Below are 24877 nucleotides of genomic sequence, written 5' to 3' on the forward strand. Positions count from 1 at the left end.
GACCTATCATCTTTATTGCCACCTCCATCACCTATTGCACTTTCAGCTACCTTGCCCCCAGCTCCACTCCCTCTCATTTATCTCTCCACCCCCGAGGCTCCCAGGCTCATTCCTGATGCAGGGCTTTTGCCTGAAACATCGATTTTCCTGGTCCTTGGATGCTGCCTGACCGGCTGTGCTTTTCCAGCACCACATTGTCTTGAATGATGACAGACTAAAGGATTGTGCAATTACTTCAATATTCTTGTTAGAAAATTAATGTTAACGCAAATATTTCATCCAATCCAACATAAATGATTCTTTTTTTTTAAAAAATGATTAAATCATGGACAGTGTAGAGCACAACTGCTATCATGGGTCTTTCCTTGCCTTCTTCAATGCCAATGAAGGAGTTAACGAGCTGGGAGGTTGTTCACCCATCTTATTTAACCTTGGGGATTGCATGTCTCACAATAATAAAATCAGGTTAACAGGTGTCTCTGGAAAATTGTTACCTCAGTATCAGCAGTGTGTAGAAGATGCACTGCAGGAATTTACCAAATATCCTTAGTCAGCACCTTCCAAAGCCTTGACGATGATCATCTAGAAGGACAAAGGCAGCAGATTCTTGGGAGCGTTCCTACCTCCAGAGGTTCCCCTCCAAGCCAGTCACCATCCAGATTTGGAAACATATCACTGTTCCTTCAGTGTTACTGGGTCAAAATACTGCAATTCCCACAATAATAGCATCATGGGTCTATCTAGAGTGCAAGGAATGCAGGGTTCTAGAAGGCAACGCAACACCATTTTCTTATGGATAACCAGAAATGAGTGATAAATGCGGTCCAGTGGCGATGCCAATATCCCAAGAGTGAATAGAAAAAAAAGTCAGCCTTTGAGGTATAAAATGTTCATCTAGGAATTTGCTTACTGTTGCAGAAAATTAACCACTTAACCCATATGTCAAACTATCTCGAATAGAACTATTCCATTGGATAATGGGGAAGGCAGTGTGTACAGTATGCTTGCATTTCCACAATTGTTCAAGATAATTGGGTTAAATGTTTTTAGCATTGATTGAGGATTATCTATGAGACAGAATGCAGAAAATGAATTTTTAAGCTAATCTATTTTTGAATTCATGGGCTATTATTGACGGAGAACTTTAAAGTCAATATCTTGGCCTCAACTATTTAATATCACTATCATTGCCTTGGATGAGGGAAACGGGAGTAGCACCTGCAAGCTTGCTGATGGAACAAAGTTAGTTCAGAAAGTAAGCTGTCAGGAAAATGCAAAGTGGCAGTAATTGTTCAGAATTAAATTCACAGCAAAACATTGCAGTTGAACTACAATGCCAGGCATATGACATTGTCTACTATGGTGTGGATAAGAGAACAGTTGGGTTGTTTGATGTAGTGCAGGACTGGGAAGTGTTTGTACTGAAAAGGATTCATGTTTCCTAATCTATGAATCACAGAAAGTTGACTTCAAGTAGAGCAAGTAATTAGAAATATAAATTGGGCATGTTAGTTTTTATTTCAAAAGATGCCTTGTAACACATTTTTAAAATTAAAGTTGGTTATATCCTTGATGAGACAACAACTGGAGCATAAGCTATCATTTTGGCCTTTGGTTCTAAAAAAGGGTAGAATTACTTTAGAGGGGGTGCAACAATTTATCACTGGACTGATTACTGAGATGAGGCAATTGTTTAACGAAGTGAGATCGAGTAGATGAGAGCTATGCCTTCTTTGAGTCAGGAAAATGAAATATGATTGTCAAAGAATCATACAAAATTCTCAAGACCTTGTCAGGTAGAAGTCTTCTAGGAGAAAGTGAGGACTGCAGATGCTGGAGATCAGAGCTGAAAATGTGTTGCTGGAAAAGCGCAGCAGGTCAGGCAGCATTCAAGGAGCAGGAGAATTGATGTTTCGGGCATGAGCCCTTCTTCAGGAAAATGCTTTTCAAGCAACACATTTTCAGCTCTTGTCAGGTAGAAGTCAACATTGAACCTTTAGGGTTGGGGCAAAGACACAAAGCATTATGAGCCTACTGGGTAAACCAATTTTTGCTCAAATGTTGCATCTTTAGTCTCAGTTATGACTTTCTATACAGACACAGATAAGATATAGCCTTGGAATAGCTGTGGATGGCTCTTTATGTATATTCAAACCAGAGACCGACAAAATCAAGGGCATCAAGGAACATGTAGATAATGAGGTGTAGCTGATACCAGGTTCGTCTATAAACATGTAGAAATGCAGATCGCTTGCAATATTTGGAACATAACGCACCGTTGTTTGCTTTTCTACTTAATATTGCGATTCAAATTAAAATTACCATATTTGTCCACTTTTGGATGGGGGCAGAATGTTATTATCAATTAAATAGTCACCTCTGTAACTGTATTATGCATTTTTACAAGATACCTTTTATTGATATTGTTGTATGGTTTATATTTAACACCAGAAAGACGCTTTAAGAAGCACAACAATTTTTAGTTGTTGGTGTCATATGGAAATTTCACAAGCACCTTTTTGCTAAGCTACAATTGAAAAGCAAAGACAAATATTAAAGTTTGAAATTGAGCGAATAAGGGCACAATTAGATTTTTTTCCTTCATATGCTATTTGAGCACCCTAGGCAAATTGCAATCATTGCTTGTTTCCTGTTGGGATTTTTTGTGTGTACCAATAATCTATTGAGCGGTTAACGGATTGTCATTACCTGTTGGGATATATAAGCAGAATTGTTTGCTCTATGAAAGGAGAGGTACGTTGAATAGTAAAGATGCGTTACATTCCGTCATGTATCTTATCGTTATCCCTACTTACATCTGCACTGATGAAGAATGATCCAAGCTGTAAACATTGGGGGACTGATGACTTGCTTGGCTTTACTAAAGAAGGTGACATTGTTCTTGGCGGAGTTTTCAGTGTACACATGAACGTCGATCGTCTGGATCTTGCTTTTCAAAGGCAACCAGAAGCGGTAAAATGCAAAAGGTTCCCAAGAGTCGTAATGTTTTCTACCATTTCATACTTCGCAAAATAGCTGTTGAGAATTCAGGACTTTATTTGTGCAATGCAATATGCAAGTCGTCTTTACTGTGTTTTGCAAACCTTCTATACTTCGATAAACGGTAGATCTAGTGTGTTATTAATGACGCTGCTATTATTTGTTTATAGTTTAGGATATGTATTGAGCATTGCTTGGAAGCTTAACTATTCAGGTGCAAAAGTCAAACGCTTTAGTAGTAATTCGTTAGTCCAGCCGTTTTTAATGCTCAACTGACACGGTTAACATGTTCACTCGCAAGTTACAATCGGAGCCGACAGAGCCACAGTTTATTCGGCTCAATGACTAAACATTCGTCTAAATTATTCGCACAACCGTTGCAGTGATTTATTTGTAACAATTGGTACAACAGGTACCATTGTTCTCGGCTTTTAGAAACTATATCTTTTCAATCACAATGCACATAAACAGCTCCTAGACTTGTGGAAGTTCTTGATGCGTGTTTCAAAACTAAACATCTTAGCGCCAGCTTTCAAGATTGTTACTGTGCAAATACTTGGCCCAACCATTGTCAAGCCATAAGTGACTTAACACACTGCCATTGATGTCACTCAACCCTCGATTGTAAATGTTTATTGAGATAAACACAGGTATTGTTCCAGAAAGAAAACACTGTAGGTTAGCTACCGTATACAAAGACAATGCTTAGTAACAGACAAATTATTATGTATACTCCAACATCGAATTGTACATTCAGACGCCGCTTTTAAGTAGTCACGATTCCTCTGTAACTTATCCATTCTCTACAATATATGTGGACAACTTTTAAAGCAAATCTCGCTCTTGCTTTATCACTGTCATTCGTGTTAAATTCAAACATCTGTGTCTGTGTAATTTGCAGCAATGCTTTTATGTGTTAGTAGTGGTCCTTCCTGCAAGTATATCATATTGGAAAGTTGTACTAAAGCGACAACAAGACAAAGCCGGTGCTCGAAAAGTGGAAGCGTTCAGCAGGCTAGACTTTGGAAGGATTTCATATCACAGTCAGCCAAAAACATGTTTGTTTTTCGGGAATATTTTTTGGGCGAAATGAGGTGTCAAATGCAACCGTGCAGGATGTGAACAGGCCCAAAAACTATTAGGGGTGACAACGGATTTAGTAAGGGAATTACAGCTGGGACGCTCCAAAAGTGATTACTAAAAGCGTCTGAATTGTAACAGTAAGAGAAGGGTGAGAGTGCAGTGAATTGTCCGCTCTTTAAAAGCTGAACTAGAATGAATTGGCGTGAGAAACATAATTTGAAAGTGAGTTGCAACAAAATAAGATGGAGAGGATTCCATCTTTTGAATGTATGGTTTAAAAAATATTATTCATAACCTGTGGGCGTCGCTGGTGAGGCGGACATTTATTGTCCATCCTTAACTGCCCAGGAGGCAGTTAAAAATCAACCGCATTGCTGAGGTTCTGGAGTAAGGTGTAGGCCAGACCGTGTAAGGACGTTAGTTTTCTTCCCTAAAAGCAATTAATGAGCCAAATGTTTTTTTTTTGACAATCGACAATAGTTTCATGATCAGATTAGACTGTTAACTCCAGATTTTAAAATTGAATTCAAATTCCACCATCTACCGTGGCAGGACTTGAACCCAGATTCCTCCAACATTACCCGGGTCTCTAGCTTGATAGTCTAGAGATGCCACCACCACTTTCAGAACAGCAAAACTGAATGGGCTGGAGGGGAAAGTTAAGAACGAATGGGAAAGTAAGGAATGGAAAGATAAACAGAGGTCCAAAAGTGGGAGAGATAACGAAGTTCAATCCACATCGTGGTAAACCAATACTGTTCGATCAGAACTATTTGCGTAAAATAGGAAAGAACCAGAACAAATTTCATAGCAGGGACTCGAGAATTTGTGAATTAGATGACCCATTTCTTCAAAATTGTAATGCTTTTTCCCCAAAGTGGTCTGATGGTCAGGAGGGGGAATTGACATAGTCGGTTCAGCAAAGTCTCTGTCAAATAGGAGCAGCTGAAATTCTTGGATTTTCGAAGCAGGTACGAGTCTCTAAGGATAAAGCAAACATTGGACATCATAATCTTTAGCTTCGAGAGATCTGCTCATTAGAGGAGACAGTGAAAGCCGGAGATAATATATTAGAGAATGACTAAGGAAGTAACGACGAATGCTCACAGGTGGTGGCACACATGTGGAGATTCCAGGCAAACAAAACAAAAATCAGCCGAAGGGCTGTCAACTTCAAGAATAACAAGCTAATCGTCTTATTTTAACGATGAATCGTTTGACCACCGTTTTATTCATTAAAGTCAATGATGAATTAAAGCTATATCCTTTTCAGGTTATAAAAAAAAGCATTGGCGTGAGAAGCATAGTTTGAAAGTGAGTTGCAACAAAATAAGATGGAGAGGATTCCATCTTTTGAATGTATGGTTTAAAAAATATTATTCATAACCTGTGGGCGTCACTGGTGAGGCGGACATTTATTGTTCATCCTTAACTGCCCAGGAGGCAGTTAAAAATCAACCGCATTGCTGAGGTTCTGGAGTAAGGTGTAGGCCAGACCTATACTTTAGGGTATAGGTGTAGAATGGTGTTTTGTCATCAAAAATATATGAGAATTTCTCAATGAACATCAAATTTTAAAAGCGCTTCTGCGATGCAACCGCCTATTTGATTAGCTTGGTCGTAATTTTAAGAAGGGAGCTGAAAATGTGTTGCTGGAAAAGCGCAGCAGGTCAGGCAGCATCCAAGGAACAGGAGAACCGACGTTTCGGGCATAAGCCCTTCTTCAGGAATCTGAAGAATTTTAAGAATTTTAAGAAGCTTTATTTGCACGGTTTAATGAAAAGTTAAGTTATTGAGTACAATTTCTCAAAATATCTCCAAAGATGTGCAAGATAGGTGGATTAGCCATGCTAAATTGCCCAAAGAGTTCAAGGATTTGGAGGCGAGGTGGGTTAGCCATGGGAACTGCAGCGTTCTAGGGATAGGGTGGGGGGATGGATGCGGGTGGGATGGTCATTGAAGGGTCAATGTGGCCCCATTGGGCCTAGTGATCTGTCTCCACGCTGTAGGGATTCTTTGATTTGCAAATTAAGCACAATCATTATATATTGGCAAAAAAATAACGAATTAACGACTATAATGAATAAAACTGGGGTCAAACGATTCACCATTAAAATAATACGATTAGATGGTATTCTTGAAGTGCAAATAAAGCTTCTTAACGTTATCATAGCTATGGATTTAAAATAAGAAACTTGAAATGGTTGAGAAAAGAGTTACATGGATGTCGCCAGGTTTCAAGGGCTTGAGTTCCAGGGACAGGCTGAATAAGGTCGGATTATTTTCTCTGCAGCATCGCAAAGCTGAGGGAATTTATAAAATCATGAGGGCACGGATAGGGTGAATAGTCAAGGTCCTTTTGCCAGGGTAGGAGAGTCCAAAACGAAAAGGTGTCTGTTTCAAAGAGACTTGCGGGACAATTGTTCATGCAGACTATGGTGCATGCTGGGAATGAGCTGCCAGCTGCGGTGGTGGAGGCTCGTACAATTACAACATTTGAAAGGCATCTGGTTGTGTTCATGAATAGGAAGCGGTTAGAGGGAAATGGGCCAAATGCTGGCAAATGGGACTAGAATAAGTTAGGATATCTAAATGCATAGACGAGTTGGACCGAAGGGTCTATTTTCGTGCTGTACACGTCTATGACTTAATGACACTAAATCAGTATTAACATTATCCACATGCAAAATAAAATATTTTTCTGCAGCTTTTGGCCAAGAGGTTTGCGCTTTGTACTGACGATGATTTTTGCCATTGAAGAAATCAACAAGAACCCAAGGCTGCTTCCTAATGTTACCCTGGGTTACCGGATTTATGACACTTGTACCATGCCGCCTTTAACTCTGAAAGCAACTTTCCAGTTTTTAAACAGAGATGAAGTCACCTCCTCCAACTTGGCTTGCACCATGTCTTCCACTGTCTCTGCTATTGTTGGCGATGCGGCATCCTCGCAGTCTGGAGCAATGGCAACTTTAATTGGTCCGTTCAGGATTCCTATGGTAAGACACACACATATAAATTTTAACTTCCAAAGTTAATGATCAGTAAACAGGATTGCTGACAAAACGGCACACTGTTCAATATTATTCAGCAGGACTAGCGACATCTGTGGATCGAGAAACGGAGTTAACGTTTCGAATCCGATGGAACTCTTGTTCAGAAGCCAAAATGCTCCATAGATTGTCCAGAATTCTCTATGATTTTCAGCATCACTTTTATTCCGTTTTATTGTTATTAATAGACTTCAATGCAAATCGAGTTATTTTCTTAATGCTTTTACATTTGCACGTTAATATTCTACATAACTACATTGGGGACCAGTGTGAGCGATGGAAATGAAGATAAAATGGCCTTATAGTATTATCCCTAGATTCGTAATCAGGGGCCCTTTTTCTAGGGGATTTGAATTCACGAAAAATTTGAAATAAGAAAAAAATTAATGATGACCATGTCAGAGAAAAAAAAACACCATCTGGGTCACTAATGCCCTTTAGGGACGGGAACTGCCATTTTCACCCGATCTGGCTATGTGTTCCTCCAGACTGACAGCAACGTGTTTGACTCTTAACTGCCCTCTGGACAATTAGGCATGTTGGCCTGGCAATTGACACGCATATGCTGTGAATGAATTTTAAAATAAATTTGCAAAATCGCAGTGTTTCTTGCATTATGAATAAATGCAATGAAAAGGTAGGCAAAACTATTTTAACCAATAAGAAGAATGGCATCATTAGGTGTAATTTTGTAATTCAAACAGGAAAGATTGAATATCCAGTGGCTCATTTGTCTAGAAAACAGAGGGCCGAAAATGAACCTGACAGAGTATTTTAGCATTAAGAACGGCTCGATTGCATTGAGTTGGACAAAATGAGTCCGTTTGTGGAAGCAGAAGGAAAATTACAATGGAGATCACCTCAAATAAATCCGAGAAAGAATTGTTTACACGTTCTTTCTCAAATAAAAAATGAAATTCAATGCGGCAAGCTGAATTCAATCAAGCTGAATAGTATCCTTTCATTTAATGGGAAGCTGGTTAAGTACCCATGGAGGAAGGCGTGAATGTGGGTCTCCTCTGAGTAGAGAAGTAAGGCAGACCTGTTGAGCAGAATGGATTACTTCTCGGCTGTGAAGTTCTATGAAATCCCGTTTTAATACATGGTTTCTTGCAAGTAAAGATATTTTAAACAAATGAAATTAGTGAAGTTCTGTTTTCAATGATCGCATGATTAAACGTGTTGGAGAGGCATGAAGATGTAAATTCACGAAGTGTTAACTTGTCTGATAGTGCTTTGTGTTGTGCTCCATTTCTGGGTTTGGTGTTCCTCGTGTTCTCCCTTGTGTAAAATTGTAAGTGATGTAGAGAGTGGACTCAATTCATCATGCCTCACTTGAAGAAAAGTTTGCAATCAAAATTGTTGAAGATGGTTATTGAGTAAACAACATATGAGCTTGAATGTGAGTTGGTGTGTTCCGTGTGTCCCGCTCTAGTTCCAAATACACTACAATATTCACAGTAAAGAAAGCAATGAAGAACATATAAATGACTGCCAATGTTTAAGTCATAGAACCATTGCCCAAAGTGATTAATTTAGCTGTAGCAACTATTGACACCATTAATCTTACTCCTCTGCATTTTCCCAAAATTAATATCTTCATTCCAGGAAGGAGCTGGAAAGGTGCAGCAGGTCAGGCAATATCCGAGGAGCAGGAGATTCGACGTTTTGGGCAGAAGCCGTTCATCAGGAATGTAGGGAGGTGGTGGAGGGACGGGGGCTAACATACAAATAGGAGGGTGGAGGGAAGGTAGTTGGGAAGGCCATAGGTATTTGCAGGTGGGGAGGGGGGGTCTCCTCCCCTTCCACTCCACTAATCTCTGGATACAGCACATTATCCTCCACCATTTCTGCCACCTACAATTAGACCCCACCATCAGAGATGTATTCCTCTTCACACCCCATCTGCATTTTGCAGAGACTATTCCCTTCGTGAATCCCTTGTTAGGGCCACCCGCCACCAACCTGCCCTCCAATCTCAGCAACTTCCCTTGTGGCAACAAGAGGTGCAAAACCTGCGCCCACACCTCCTCCCTCACCCCTGTTCAAGGCCACAAAGGATCCTTTCACATCCAGCAGAGATTTTCCTGCACATCCAAACACCTCACCTACCATCTATTGCCCTCGAAGTGGTCTCCTCTACACTGGGGAGTCAGGACACCAACCCAGAACTTTCAGGGAACAACTCTTGGACATAGGCACGAAACAGCCCAACCGCCCTGTGGCTGACCACTTCAACTCTCCCTCCCACCCTGCCAAGGACATACAAGTCCTCGGCCTCCTCTACTGAGAAATTCAAACCATCCAACCATGGAGGAAGAACGTCTAATCTTCTGTCTTGGGACCCTTCAACCACAGCGCATCAATGTCAACTTCATCAGTTTCCTTATCTCCCCTCCCCAAACTCATTCCAGAGCCAAACCTCCAACTCGGCACTGCCCTCTTAAACTGTCCTACCAGTCCATCTTCCTTCCCACCTATCTGCTCCACTCTCTCCTCCGACCTTTCACTTTCACCCCCTCCCCACCTGCATCTATCTATCGCCTTCCCAGCTACCTTGCCCTCAACACAACCCTCCTATTTATCTCTACGCCCCTTTCCCCACCTCCACATTCCGGATGAAGGGCTTTTGCTCAAGCGTGATTCTTCTGCTCCTCGGATGCTGCCTGACCTGCTGGGCCTGTCCAGTACCACACTTCTCGACTCTCCACTATGAATCTAATAAGCGTCTTTTGAACTTCCTCCAGGCTTTAGAAACACTCAGCAATTTCATTCCAAATCCTTGGAGATGTCCCAGTGTTAAATGTTCCATACGGTTTTCTGTAACATTCACACGCTGTCATAGCTGCAGCCTGGCCCGACTATTTCTATCACTTTCTGAAAGTGAAAAGAAAATCATCAGCTTCCAAATAGGAAAACGTGACATGCTCCACTTTTAATCTTCCACAGGTCAGCTACTTTTCCACCTGTGCATGCCTGAGTAACAGGAAGGAATACCCATCATTTTTCAGAACCATACCGAGTGACTACTTTCAGGCAAGAGCCTTAGCCCATCTGGTGAAACGCTTTGGTTGGACATGGATCGGGACGGTTAGAAACGACGATGATTATGGCAACTTTGGGATGCAAGCTTTCACCGAAACTGTCCAACAATTCGGCGTTTGCATTGCTTTCTCCGAGTCTATTCACAGAAGCTACCACAGAGACAAGCTACTTCGAATCGTAGACACTGTACGGAAATCTTCAACCAAAGTTGTCGTGGCATTCGTTGCGCCCGAGGAAATGAGCATTTTATTCAGGGAGATTGCTCGACAGAATGTAACTGGCGTACAATGGATAGGAAGCGAGGCTTGGGTATCTACGCAGTTTCTACCCCCGGAAGAAAGCAGGCGGTTTGTCGCTGGCACAATCGGAGTTGCAATTCGCCAGGTAGATATACCAGGACTGAGAGAATTTCTCATGGGCGTCCATCCTTCCATGTATCCAGGTAACCGTTTAGTGAAGGAGTTTTGGGAATCAACTTTCAGCTGTGCATTAAGAGGCACAGATAACAGAATAGATCAAGTTCCCTTAACCACGATGAAAGAATGCACCGGAAGAGAGAGTTTGCGATTGACACACAATGAACTTACTGATGTCTCACAGTATCGGGTTACTTACAATGTTTATAAAGCAATATATGCCATAGCGCATACTCTTCATAACATGCTGTCGTGCAAAAGTGGCAAGGGAACATTTGCCGAAAATACTTGTGCAGATATCTCAAGTTTCCAACCCTGGCAGGTATGGGGTCAGTTAGACCATTTCTATTTTTGCTGTTTATTCTTTCATGGGGTTTGGGCGCCGTCAGCAAGGCCAGCATTTATTGTCCATTTCCGATTGTGCTTGAACTATGTAGAGTGCTTAACCATTTAACATGGCACTTCAAAGTCAAAAGCATTTATGTTTGGAATCACAAGGAGGGCTGACGGCATCGTAATAGCAGACCTCCTTCCCGAATTAACATTACTGAAGTAGATTGACTTTTTAACAATTGACAATGGTTTCACAGTCTCCACTATCAAGAATACTTTTAAATTCAGATTTATGAACTGAACGTAAATTCTAACAGTTGTCGTGACATTTCTACCTGGGTAAATTAACTACTCAGTGTCATGGCTATCATGGTCCCAACTTCCCATCTGGAGAAGCCCCTTCTGAATGCATGCACATTTCTAAACTATTTTTGATTCTAGCCTGAAAAGCAAGTGAGTATTAAAACGATATTAAATGCTTCACCTATTATTGTAAACACAGTTCGTCAACTCCTGATTGTTTTTGCTCCATTTAAAGCTACTGCATTTCATGAAAACAGTCAATTTCACGACCAAGATCGGTGAGAACGTCTATTTTGATGATAATGGAGATCCAGTGGCTACCTATGACATCGTAAACTGGCAACCCAATGCGGCTGGCGGCGTGGACATCATCGGTGTTGGAGTCTATGACGGCTCAGCCCCCCCAGGGAAAGAAATTATGTTAAAGGATGAAGCAATTGTATGGAGTGGAGCTCAGATTACGGTACAAATACTACGGCAGCGAGCTGAAAACTCCCCCTCCAACAAATGCAAAAATCCTCAATGGTAACTAGAGAGTCGGATAAGCTGCATTTGTTTTCCTTGTAGCAGAAGAGGTTGGTGAAAGGGTTGAGTGTTCGGACTGATGTGTACACAACAATAACAGGCATAGACACGCCAGATTGTGAGAATCCTTACCTATGGCAAACTTTGTTAAGATCAGAGGACATAAATTTGCAACGAGGAGCAAACGATTTATAGGAGATCGGAGAAAAATTGTTTTCACCGAGTAGCTGGTAGAAAATGGAAAATATTGTCTCCGAGGGTGTTGGAAACAGATGCTTTTACAATATTTAGGACACTTTGAGATAAGGACTTAAATGCCAAGGGCTTATTCGGCTGTGGACCAAGTGCAGGCAAATGGAATTAGTGTAGTTGGCATAGACATGATCGGCCGAAGGTCCTGTTTCCAATTATTTTCTTATTCCTTTAAATCTCACCAAAACACGAATCAATCAAATCCGCTTTAAGCTTTGGGATTTCAGGGAATGCACGTTTAGTTCAGGTAAACTCTTCTTATAAACTATTGTGGCTCCTTTTACAGCTTTCTGGTGATACGGGCTGTTCTGTTTCCAAAGACAACCTACCTTTACTTAGCCGCAGAGCCTATGCTGAATATAGTTTCTCCAGATGTGATCTAACAATGGTTTTATTTAAGTATTGGACATTGTTCTCTAGATATAAATACTATAATTTCATCCTTTATCATTTCATTTTCCGAACTAAAAGCTAAAAATATGGCGAAAAAAATGCTTGTGAAGCAGAACTTGCGTTTACTAAGTGAGTAGTGGTAACATTGCAGCATGGCTAGAAATGCAGACCACCAGGATAATGTTCTAGGGACAGACCATGCCAGATAATGAAATTGGAATTTCATATCGTCTGGAAGTAAAATCTAGCACACCAGCGATTCTTATAAAAACATATCTGGTCCAGTAACATTCTTTCAGAAAGGAAATCTGCCGAGGTTATTTGTCGCGTTCTCAGAATAGTCTAATAAGCCGACAATGAAGGCATTCAGGAATCAGTAACTAATTGTGGACTTGTTCACATTCCATAAACGAATCCATCTTGGTTTGACGTTAATCAGATTAGATTTCTCCAGGGCATCAGTCAGTTTAAAAAAAAATCCATTCAAATAATTTCCCGAAAATTCAATCGGGATAGACGGGTTGGACCGAAGGGTCTGTTTCCATGTTGTACATCTCTCTGACTATATGACTCTATGTTAATGTTAAAATTTCAACACCAGTATCACCTGCGATGTTGAAGATGACGGCAATTTCCTGCTTCCCACTTTCTTAAAGAAAATTGTTGAATGGCAGTTGGTAAATAAAGAATATAACTTTTTCTTCTTTATAATTAGGTTCCAAGAGCAGTTTGTTCCAAAAATTGCCCAAATGGAACAAGGAAAGCAACAAGGAAAGGACAACCCCTTTGTTGCTTTGACTGCATAAAATGCGCTGATGGTGAAATTAGCAACGTCACTGGTAAGGACCAACAGAAGATTAACTGCTGTAATTGTTTGCTTGCTGAGAAAGTGTTTCAGAATTTGAGGAGGTCTTTACGGTTTTGCTGGAATCATAAAACATTTCCCATAAATAACGAATAGTACGCAGAAGAAATCCAACTGAAATGTTAAGAACTGAGTTCTTAAACATTAACGCATTGGCGTTTTTTTAAAAAAGAAAACTAGATTAATTTTCCATTGTACTTTTATTTTCTTCCATTTAGATTCACCAGATTGCATTAAGTGTCCGTGGGAATACCGGTCCAACCGGGGACGTGACGAATGCATCTTAAAGGAAATCGAGTTCCTTTCTTTTGGAGATCCGATGGGGATTATTTTGGTGACTCTGGCATTTCTCGGAGCCTCCATCACAATCAGTGTATTTGTTTTGTTTTATGTTCACAGAAACACTCCAATTGTTAAAGCAAACAACTCCGAGTTGAGTTTTTTGCTTCTTTGTGCATTAACCTTGTGTTTTCTGTGTTCAATGACGTTCCTTGGAGAACCTTCCACCTGGTCCTGTATATTGCGACACACAGCATTTGGTGTAATTTTTGTTTTTTGCATTTCGTGTGTTTTGAGTAAAACAGTTGTTGTGGTGATGGCATTTAATGCAGTCCTTCCCAGCAATAACATGATGAGGTGGTTTGGACCTGCGCAGCAGCGCTTAACTGTGTGTGTTCTTACACTGGTGCAATGTGTAATATGCTCAATCTGGCTAAGAATATCACCTCCTTATCCTCTAAAGAACAGTGATTATTTCACTGAAATAATTGTTTTTGAATGCAATGTTGGTTCGCCAATTGCCTTTTATTGTGTACTGGGTTATATTGGATTTCTGTCTTGTGTATGTTTTGTGGTTGCTTTTCTAGCTCGTCAACTTCCAAACAATTTCAATGAAGCTAAACACATCACTTTTAGTATGCTTATCTTCTGTGCTGTGTGGCTAACTTTTATTCCAGCATATATCAGCTCCCCTGGTAAATACGCTGTAGCTGTGGAAGTCTTTGCTATTTTAGCATCTAGCTATGGACTAATTTTCTGCATTTTTGCCCCCAAATGTTATATTATCTTGCTGAGAAAAGATAGAAACACAAAGAAGCATCTGATGGGTAAAACAACTTCCAATGATCATTAGTTATTCCTGCAAACTGTGGTGATGAAATTTATGAAACTTAGTTACTCTCTTGAATTAAATGCTGTTGCAATTTGTCTTGAGAAATTTTGACATGCGAATAAAATGTATGGTCTGCATAAATTGTAAACAGGTTGTTATGAACAATGTAATTATGATGTACCGTACTGCCTGCATTAAAAATCCAGTTATCACCGAAACCTTTGAAATAGTGATGAGTTCTTTGACAGTTAGAATCATCGTTGTAGAAGTTTAAAAAACCCCTTTCTGAAACAGAGCAGAGCACAATTTGGAGCCATTGCCTTAAGCAGCCATTGAACGGACTGGGCATTACTTCTCATGCACTATGCGTACGAAGCCATGAAGGAAACATTACATTTTGTTTTTTCTGGACATTAACTTGATATGCTGTGAACTGATGTTGCCTCTTTCACGGAACGTGTTTTGTCTCTATTGCTGAATATTATTTAATTGGAGAAGCTGTGAGTGTGTTGCTGGGAAAACACAGCAGGCATAAGCCCTTCATTGGGATTACCTGCTCCTAGGATGCTACCTGACCTGCTGTGTTTTCCCAACAACACAGTCGAGACTCTGATCTCCAGCATCTGCAGTCCTCACTTTCTCCTCATTGGAGAAGCTGCTGAATAGACAGATTTTGAAGCCCTCGTCCATGAATCACAAAACATTATCATTCAAGTTCATTGCATACTAATGAAGACAAAAATAATGTTGATCTTTATTACAAAGGGAATGGTGTATAAAGGTAGGGAGATTTTGGTAAAACTATACAGGGCAGTAGTTAGACTACACTGGAAGACTACGAACAGTTTTGGGTCCCCCAGCTAAGGAAAGGAAGACTAGCAATGGAATCAATCCCGAGAAGTTTCACCATGCTGATAGCATGTAAGGAAGGACTGCCTTATGAAGAGGGGCTGAGTAGGTTGAACCTGTACTGATTGGAATTGAAAAACATAAGATTCTTTGGTGATATGATGAGTAGATAAGGAAAGGTTTCTTTCCTTTTGTGGGTTTTCCAGAGTTCATAATCTCAGAAGAATCTTTAAAACAGAGATTAGGACGAATTTCTTCACTCGGACGGGAGTGACTCTGTGGAATTCTTTACGCAGTGGACTGTCAAGGCTGAGTCATTCAGTATATTCAAGGCTGAGGTAGATAGATTTTTAACTCATAAGTGAATCAAGGCTGATAGGAAAAATGCAGTAAAGTGGCATTGATGATCAATCATGATCTCATTGAATGATGGAGCAGACTCAATGGTCTGAATAGCTTATTTGTGTTCTGAGCTCATGCAGTTTTATTTGATGTTTATCAAAAATCTCTAAGTGCAACATAACACTAATTGCCCAACAAATTTATGTTAATTTGAAAACCCAGGTATGATCATAATGCATTAACACCCAATGGTTGAATGTTTTATCATTTTCCAATCTGTAGAGATAATTCTTGAATCTGAGAATTTCTGAAGGTGATCACAAATGTAACAAGTATCTACTGCCACCTCTCTCAATACTCTGATATTCAGTCTAAGCACCTGAGTACTTTTAACATTTCAGCCCCTTTACTTTTTCCAGTGCAATTTTCATGTTAATACTAATTTTCTTCAACTCTTCATTCTGTGTAGTCACTTGGATCTCTAATCTTGGAGATTTATTGTATTTTCCTCAATGTGAAAGACACTAAGTAGTCACGTAATATCTTTGCCAAATCTCTGCTCCCCCCTCAGACCAGTAATTTCTCTACCGGGCACACAGACACATAAATTGGCCAATGAACTACAGTAGAGACTGAAATGTCTCGTCAACGGATCAACCTATGCTCGTCACTGAGCCCAGGAATTCCTGAACAATCTCAAAAATATTATAATTGACGATGATGCAATTATGGTTTCCTTTGCCCTTACAACACTTTTCATTTCCATTGACATACCACGAGAGAAAGAAACACTCACTGCACAAGGGAAACAAAACAGAAATGCTACCCCTTACAACACTAGTAGCAGGACAATATGTTCAAACTACTAGACTTATGCCTCACCACTCACTTCATCTTTAATGGCCAAGTATATCAACAAATCAATGGCACACTCATGGGATCACCCATCTGAGGATACAGAGCTGAAGCAGTCATGCGGAGACTGGGATGCACAGCCTTTTCCCTGATCCAACCAAAGCTATGAATCCAATTTGTGGATGACACATTTGTCATCACCAAACATATAAAGTTAGAGGAAGCACACTATCTCATCAACAACACGTTCACCGGCATCAAATTCACCAGAGAAGAAGAAAACAACAATCAACTCCCATTGCTAGACATCACGGTGGAACAAGGGACCAACAGTGAATTCCTTACCAAAGTGTATAGGAAGTGATATGGACAAGACCAGATGCCCTCAAACATTTGAAGAAGGTAGCCCAGACCCTAATCTTTCTAGTTGTTTTAAGCAGGTATAAGGTGGATATTCCAGGAGTGATGCAGATGGTCAAACTACATTTCAAAGAAGAATGATCAGCAAGTCACAGTGATGTGCAGTCTGTCGCCAATACTGTCCACCGGACCATTGGGCTTCACCACGAGCACTCTATGGGAGTGGGCATGTGCTGCACAGTACTCTGTGAGGATCAATCTCTTTGGAAACAGATAATTAGCAATGACCAAAAGCAACTAATTGTTAATAACAGAATTCACAAGTCACTGAATTCCTTTGACATTGAAGCCCACTGTGACTGCACTGATTCTATTTATTGTGCTAATCTCCTGCAGTTTTCTCATATTGTTGCACAGTGTTTCTATCCAAAAGAAAATCCCTTGATCATGTAAAATTAAATCCACCTCCGTCAGACTTCTAGATAGTGCATTCCTTGTCTTAGTATTCACTGCACGAGAAGGATTATCCTCAAATGACCCTTAATGATTTTGCACATCACTTTCAGTCTATGATTTCTCATTCTTTTTTCTTTGGAGCAGAAACATCTTATCTCTATCTAATCCATCCCGCCTGTTCATGAAAACCAATATTAAATCTCCTCTCAACCTTCTTCTTTCCCATAAAAAAAGTACCAGCTTTTTCAATCTATCCTCATCATTGAAGTTTCTCATTCCTGGAGCCATTCTTATAAATTGTTCTGTACTCCCTCCAATGCAGTCACACTTTTCCTATTATGTTATACCCAGAATTGTTCACAATAGGCCAGATGATGTCTACTGACTCTCTTGTAGAAGTTCATCATCACATCCTTGCTGTTTTACTCTATGCAACTCTTAACCAAACTAAGAACATGACGGGCTTATTATCTAGCTCCACCTGTCACTTTCAGTCATCTTTGACATCTACTCCCAAGTTACTCTGCTCCTACACTTCCTTCGGAATTGTGCCTTCTATGCTGTTCTTCTCTCCAAGGTTCATTACTTGACGCTCTTCATTGAACCTCATCAGTGATCTATTCACCAATTCCACTAACTCATCAATGTCATTTGAGGGTTCCACACTTTCCTCACAATGTACAATTCTTCAAAGTTTTGTCCCAGCTGCAAGCAATTGTCACCCGTACTACAAGATTTAAATCATTGATGTACATCAGGAAAGGTAAGGGGTCTAGTACTGGCCTCTGAGGAACTGAGGAACTCATCAAAACCTTCCTCCTGCTTGAAAAATAATAATCGAGTATTACCTGTCTTCACAGAATTCCTGTCTACACATGTATGGTCTGCACGTTCTTCCTGAGTCTGCGTGGGTTTCCGCTGGGTACTCCAGTTTCCTCCCACAGTCCAATGATGTGTAGGTTAAGTGGTTTTTTTCCCATGCTAAATTGGTCGTAGTGTCCGGGGATGTGCAGGCTAGGTGGATTTGAAATAGTAAATGTAGGGTTACCGCGATAGACAGGGGAACTGGATCTGTGGGGGATGCTCTTCTGAGATTTGGTGCAGACTCGATGGACTGAAGGGACTCTTTCTACATGATAAGGATTGTATGATTCTATGATTTATGCTTCAATAGAGGCCATGATGACTGCACACATTATAATCAAATTTTACCTGAAAATTTCAAAATAGATTAAAATTGAGTTCATTAAAAGCATATTCTGTTGCAAGAACATAAGAACATGAGAAACAGGAGTAGGACTAGGCCATCTGGCTCATTGTGTCTGCTCCACCATTCAATAAGATCATGGCTGATCTTTTTATGGACTCAGCTCCACTTACCTGCCCACTCATCAAACCCTTAATTCCTTTTCTGTTCAAAAATCTACTTATCTTTGCCTTAAAAAAACAGTCAACAGCGTATCCTCAACTGCTTCAGGCAGGGAATTCCACAGGTTCACAAACCTTTAGGTGAAAATGTTCTTCCTTAAATCAGTCCAAAATCTGCTTTCCCTTAATTTGAGGCGATGCCCTCTAATTCTAGTTTCACCCACCAGTGGAAACAATCTTTCTGCTTCTACCTTATCTGATCTTTTCATAATTTTATATATTTTTATAAGATACTCCTACATTCTTATAAACTTGAAGGAGTATATTCCAAATCTATTCAATTGCTCCTCATAAGCGATCCCTCTCAAATCCAGAAACTACCTACTGAAGCTCCTCTGCAGCCCCTCCACTTCAGTATGTCCTTTATCAAGTAAGGTGACCAAAACTGTACATAGTACTACAGCTGCGGCATCACCAGCACCCTATACAGCTGCAGTATAACCTCCCTGTTTTTGAACTCCATGCCTCTAGCAATGAAAGAAAATATTCCATTTGCATTCCTAATTATCTGAAACACCTGCAAACCAACCTTTTGCATTTCATACATTTGGACACATTGGTCCTCTGCACAGCTGCACGTCCTAACTTTTCACCACTTAAATAACAGCCCATTTTGCTGTTGCTCCTACCAAAATGGATGACCTCACATCAACATTGTACTCCATCTGCCAGACCCTTCCCACTGACTTAACCTGCCTACATCTCTCGGCAGACTTTTATTATTCTCTGCACACTTTGCTCTAATCTCATTTTGGTGTCATCTGCAAACTTTGACACACTATACTTGGTCCACAACTCTAAATCATGCATGCAAATTGTAAAACAATACAGTCACAACACTGATCCTTGAGGCACACCACTAGCCATTGATTGCCAACCTGAAAAACACTCATTTATCTTTGCTTTCTATTAGAGTCATAGAGTCCTACAGCATGGAGACAGGCCCTTTGGTACAAACTGGTCCATGCTGACCAAAACATCTCTCCATTCTAACCCCATTTCACTGCACTTGTCCCACATCCTTCAAAATGTTCCCTATCCATGTATTTATCCAAATGCCTTTTAATTGTTGTTAATGTACTTGCCTCAATCACTTCGCTAGCAGTTCATTCCATAGATGTACCACCCTCTGTGTAAAAATGTTGTCCCTCAGGTTCCCTTTGATTCTTTCCCCTCTAACCTTAAACTGATGCTCTCTAGTCCCTAATTCTGGGAAAAAGACTGAGTGCATTCACTCTATCCATGCCTCTCATGATTCTTATATAATTCTATAAGTTCCATGCTCAGCCTCCACACTCCGAAATGCAAGACCTCACACTTATCCATATTAAACCCCATTTACCATTTCCCAGTCCACCTCCCCAGCTGATCAAGGTTCTGCTTCAATTTCTGATAACCTTCCACACTATCGATGATACCACCTATTTTAGTGTCACCTGCAAACTTACTAGTCATGCTTTGTACATTCTCATCCAAATCATTGATGTAGATAACAAACAATAATGGGCCCAGCACCATCCCCTGAGGTGTCCACTTGTCACAGGCCTCCAGTCTGACAAGCATCCTTCTGTTATTACACTCTGTTTCCTATCATTAAGCCAATTGTGTATCCAATTTGCCAGCAGCTCCTGGATTCCAGGTGATCGCACCTTCTAGAGTAGCCTACTAATTGGAAACTTATCAAAGGCCTTACTGAAATCCATATAGACTACGTTTACTGCTGTGGTCTTGTCAACATTCCTGGTCATTTCATCAAATAACTCTAACAGATTTGTGAGGCATGATCGCCCACGCAGAGCCATGCTGATTACTCTTAATTAAATACCATCTTTCCAGATGCACGTATCTCTTACCGCTCAGAATATTTTCAAGTAACTTATTTATCACTGATGTTAGGTTTACTGATCTATAGTCCTCAGGTTTTTCTTTGCAGCTCTTCTTGAATAAGAGCCCAACATTCGCTGCGCTCCAATCTTCTGGGACCTCACCTGTGGTGAATGATGATCAAAATTATCAGCCAGGGCACCTGCAATCTCTTTTCTAGCCTCTTGCAGTGTTCCAGCAGATTTATCCACCATCATACATTCTAATATGTGTCCAATACTTCCTCTACTGTGATATGGACTGTCCCCAAGATATCACCACTAACTTCCACAAGTTCCCAATTCTTCATATCCTTCTCCACAGTAAACACTGAGGAGAAATATTTATTGAGGTCCATGCCCATCTGCAGTTTTACACACATACATGTTTACTTTGGTCCTTGAGGCATCCTCTTCTCTCTCTAGCTACAGAATCATAGAATCATAGAGATGTACAGCATGGAAACAGACCCTTTGGTACAACTCGTTCATGCTGACCAGGTATCCTAACCTAATCTAGTCCCATTTGTCAACACTTTGACAATAGCCCTCTAAACCCTTCCTAGTCATATACCCATCAAGATGCCTTTTAAATGCTGTAATTTTACCCGCCTCCACCACTTCCTCCAGCAGCTCATGCCATACATGCACCACACTCTGCGTTGCCCCTTTGATTCCTTTCATATCTTTCCCCTTTCACTCTAAACCTATGCCCTCTAGCTCTGGACTCCCCCGCTCCAGTGAAAATATCATGTCTATTTATCCTATCCATGCCATTCATTATTTCATAAATCTCTATAAGGTCACTGACACTTCAAGGAAAACAGTCCCAGCCTATTCTGTCTCTCCCTACAGCTCAAATCCTCCAACCCTAGCAACATCCTTGTAAATCTTTTCTAAACCCTTTCAAGTTTCACAACATCCTTCCGATAGAAAGGAGACCAGAATTGCATGCAATATTCCAACAGTGGCCTAACCAATGTCCTGTACAGCTGCAACATGACCTCCCAGCACAATACTCAATGGTCTGACCAATAAAGGAAAGCATACCAAATGCTTTCTTCACTATCCTATCTACTTGCATCTCTACTTTCAAGGAACTATGGGCCTGCACTCCAGGATCTCTTTGTTCAGCAACGTTGCACAGGACTTTACCATTTTGCTTTTCCAAAATGCAGCACCTTGCATTTATCTAAATTAAAGTTCATCTGCCACTCCTCAGCCCACAGTCTTCTTTTTCCTTTAATATATGTAAAGAACCTTTATGGCTTCACCCTAATCTTCGCAGTCTAGGCTATCCTGCGGCCCCTTTTCATCCTCCTGATTTCCCTCTTCAGTAAACTCCTGTATCCCCTATATACCTCCAGGGATTCCTTTGGTCCCAGCCACTGGTACCTGAGCCACACCTCCTTCTGCCTCAATATCTGTTTTCATCCTGGGTTCCCTATTCCTGTCAACCTTGCCATTCGTCCTCTCAGGGGCATATATACCTTGAACTCTGGCTATCTCACTTTTAAAGGTCTCCCACCTACCGGAGGACAGTTTGCCTGCAAAGAAACTACTCAAATCAACCCCTGGAAGTTCCTGTCTAATTCATCAAAATTTGCCTTGACCCAATTTATAACTTGAACCTGTGGACCAGATTTGTCCCTCTTTGTAAGTATTTTAAAATGAATAGAACTGTGGTCACTGGTCCCAAAGTACTCCCCCACTGTCACCTGCTCTGCCCTATTTCCCAAGAATAGGTCGAGCTTTGCCCCTTCCCGAGAAAGACTCTCTGTGTGAAGAACCTTTTCTGAATGCATTTAACAAATTCCACCCCATCTGAGCCCTTAAATGTATGGCAGTCCCAGCCTATGTTTGAAAAATTAAAGTACCCTATTATAACAACTCAATCTCCCTGTATACTTGATCCTCTAATTCCCAAACACTATTTGTTAACCAATCTTCTTTTCAGGTGAATACGTAACCTGTAACACTGTGTACCTTTATTGTGTGCAGCAGCTTTTTGCGTCGCACCTTGTCAAATGCCTTCTGGAAATCCAAATGCACCACATCCACAGGTTCCCTGTTGCCCACCGTGTTCATAATGTCCTCAAGGAATTCAGTAAATTAGTTAAACATGACCTGCCTTTCATGAACACATGCTGCATGTGTGCAATGGGGCAATTTCTATCCAAATGTCTTGCTATTTCTGCCTTAATGATAAATTCAAGCACTTTCCCTAATGGACCTACAGCTAATCACCTTTTGTCTGTTTCATTTTTTATAAACAGTGGCGCACATTTGCTGTTTTCCAATCTATTGGAAACCCCTCAGAGTCCACTGAATTATTTCAAGTTCATTTGTTATTTTCCCCATCATCTCTTTTAGTATCCTGTGATGCTTTCCATCAGGCCAGGAGGTTTGTCTACCTTTAGCCCCATTAGTTTGGCCCAACACAACCTCTTTCATGATAATGATCATTTCTATGTTTTCACCCATCATAGCCTCCTTAACATTGATTATTGGCATGTAATTTGTGTCTTCCACTGTGAAGACTGACACAAAATACCTGTTCAGCCCCTTGTTAAATCCCCCTTTTCATCATCAAAATGACTAATGTTCATCTGAGATACTTTTTTTTTTGTCTTATTTATGTGTAGAACTTCTTGCTGTCTGTTTTTAAACTCTGAGCTAGTTTGCTTTCCTAATCCATCTTACTTTTCTTTATAGCTTTTCTTGTGGTTTTCTGTTGACCTTTAATCATTTCCCAAAATCCTAGTTTCCCAGTAACCTTTGCCATATTGTACGTAATTGCTTTCAGCTTGATACCCTCCTTTATTTCCATGTTATCAATGGCTGATTATCCCTTTTCTTAAAGTTCTTCCTTTTCACTGATATATACATTTACCGAGGACTCAGAAAAAATACTTTGAAAATCCTCCAATGCTCCTCACTTGTCCCACGTACAGTCTTTGCTCTCAGTCTACCTTAGCCAACTTCTCCTTTATCTCATTAATGTTGTCTTTATTTAAGCACACGACACTGGTATTGGATTTTATCTTCTTACACTCCATCTGTAGTTTAAATTCAATCATACAGTGGTCGCTTCTACCAAGAGAATCCCTAACTATGAGATCACCAAGTAATCCTGTGTCATTACATAGTACCAGAGCTCACACAGCTTGCTTCCTTGTAGGTTCATTAAATACTGCTCAAGGAAACCATCATGGATACATTCTATGAACTCCTCCTCAAAGCTGCCTTGACCAACTTGGTTTGACCCATGAATATGTAGATTAAAATCATCGCATGATAATTGCTGCACCAATTCAACATGCATGAGCTATTTCTTTGTTTATTGCCAGTCCCACTTTGGGGTGGCCAAGGACTATGCCTACCAATGAATTTTTCCCCTTGCTATTTCTAATTTCCACCCATACTGATTCAACCCTTTTCTCCAGAGAACCTATATTGTCTCTCACTATCATCCTGATGTTATCCTTATATATCAGAACTAAACCATATCCCTCTTCTTCCTGTTTGGCCTTCTGAATAGTCTGATACCACTGGCTTCTAACTCTCTAAATTCATCCTTCAGGATCTCATTCCTTTTCGTAGCTAATGCATTGGCATGAACGTGTACCACAAACACTAGTTGGTTCACCCCACACACACACACACACAAATACACCTACAGACACACACAGTCCCACACTCACACATGCATCCTCTCACAGACTTAGACCTCGTTACACTCACACACATACACATACACTCTCTCTCACAAACACTCATCTGACAGACACACTCATACACACACAATCACTGCACTGACACACACATACATACACATACACGTTTATGGGGTGAATATGTACTTGCAGAGTTACATTGTACTTTGCTCAAAAACTGCATGAATCCATGTAAGACTCTGTTAACTAAGTTTTTAGATTAGAATCAGTCTAAACATTATGGCAACAGAACACAGGGGGCTAACACCCTCAACATCTTATCTGGCCTGACACCAATTGTTACAGTTAACTCGAGAATGTAACTTCTAAAAAAAGTTTTATGATTTACATATGAAAGAAGTGAAACTATCATGGTCATTCTAGCAGATGAGAGACTTAACAAACAATCAAAGTATTTTTCAATATATAATTTCAGTGACATCACACTATAAACTTTTGCTATAAATTCTGTGTCTAACAATTGTGTACTTCACAACCATCTGATGAAGGAGCAGCTTCCAATTAAACCTGTTGGACTATAACCTGGTGTTGTGTGATTTTTAACTCTCACCAGAAGCTCTTTAGTGGGCGGCACGGTGGCATGGTGGAACAGTAGTTAGCACTGCCGCC

General features: G+C 40.4%; 1 protein-coding gene across 1 annotated transcript; it reads left to right on the plus strand.

The window, feature by feature from the left end:
• Positions 1 to 2910: 2910 nt before the first annotated feature.
• On the plus strand, positions 2911 to 14400 carry LOC122556348 (extracellular calcium-sensing receptor-like). Its single transcript, XM_043702980.1, has 6 exons — positions 2911 to 2987; positions 6791 to 7082; positions 10086 to 10919; positions 11469 to 11696; positions 13119 to 13242; positions 13487 to 14400. Exons 1-6 carry the CDS (start codon positions 2926 to 2928, stop codon positions 14398 to 14400), a joined length of 2454 nt encoding a protein of 817 aa, XP_043558915.1. The 5' UTR covers positions 2911 to 2925.
• The last annotated feature ends 10477 nt before the right edge of the window (positions 14401 to 24877 follow it).

Source organism: Chiloscyllium plagiosum, chromosome 13 (genome assembly GCF_004010195.1).
Source record: "Chiloscyllium plagiosum isolate BGI_BamShark_2017 chromosome 13, ASM401019v2, whole genome shotgun sequence".
In the NCBI taxonomy this organism is placed as follows: Eukaryota; Metazoa; Chordata; class Chondrichthyes; order Orectolobiformes; family Hemiscylliidae; genus Chiloscyllium; species Chiloscyllium plagiosum.

Excerpts from the sequence above, each read along its gene's own strand:
- LOC122556348 (XM_043702980.1), top strand. The coding sequence starts at position 2,926 with ATGAACGTCGATCGTCTGGATCTTGCTTTTCAAAGGCAACCAGAAGCG. Across the intron at positions 2,988-6,790 it reads GAAGCGGTAAAATGCAAAAG|CTTTTGGCCAAGAGGTTTGC; the intron begins GTTCCCAAGAGT and ends ATTTTTCTGCAG. Across the intron at positions 10,920-11,468 it reads CAAGTTTCCAACCCTGGCAG|CTACTGCATTTCATGAAAAC; the intron begins GTATGGGGTCAG and ends CTCCATTTAAAG.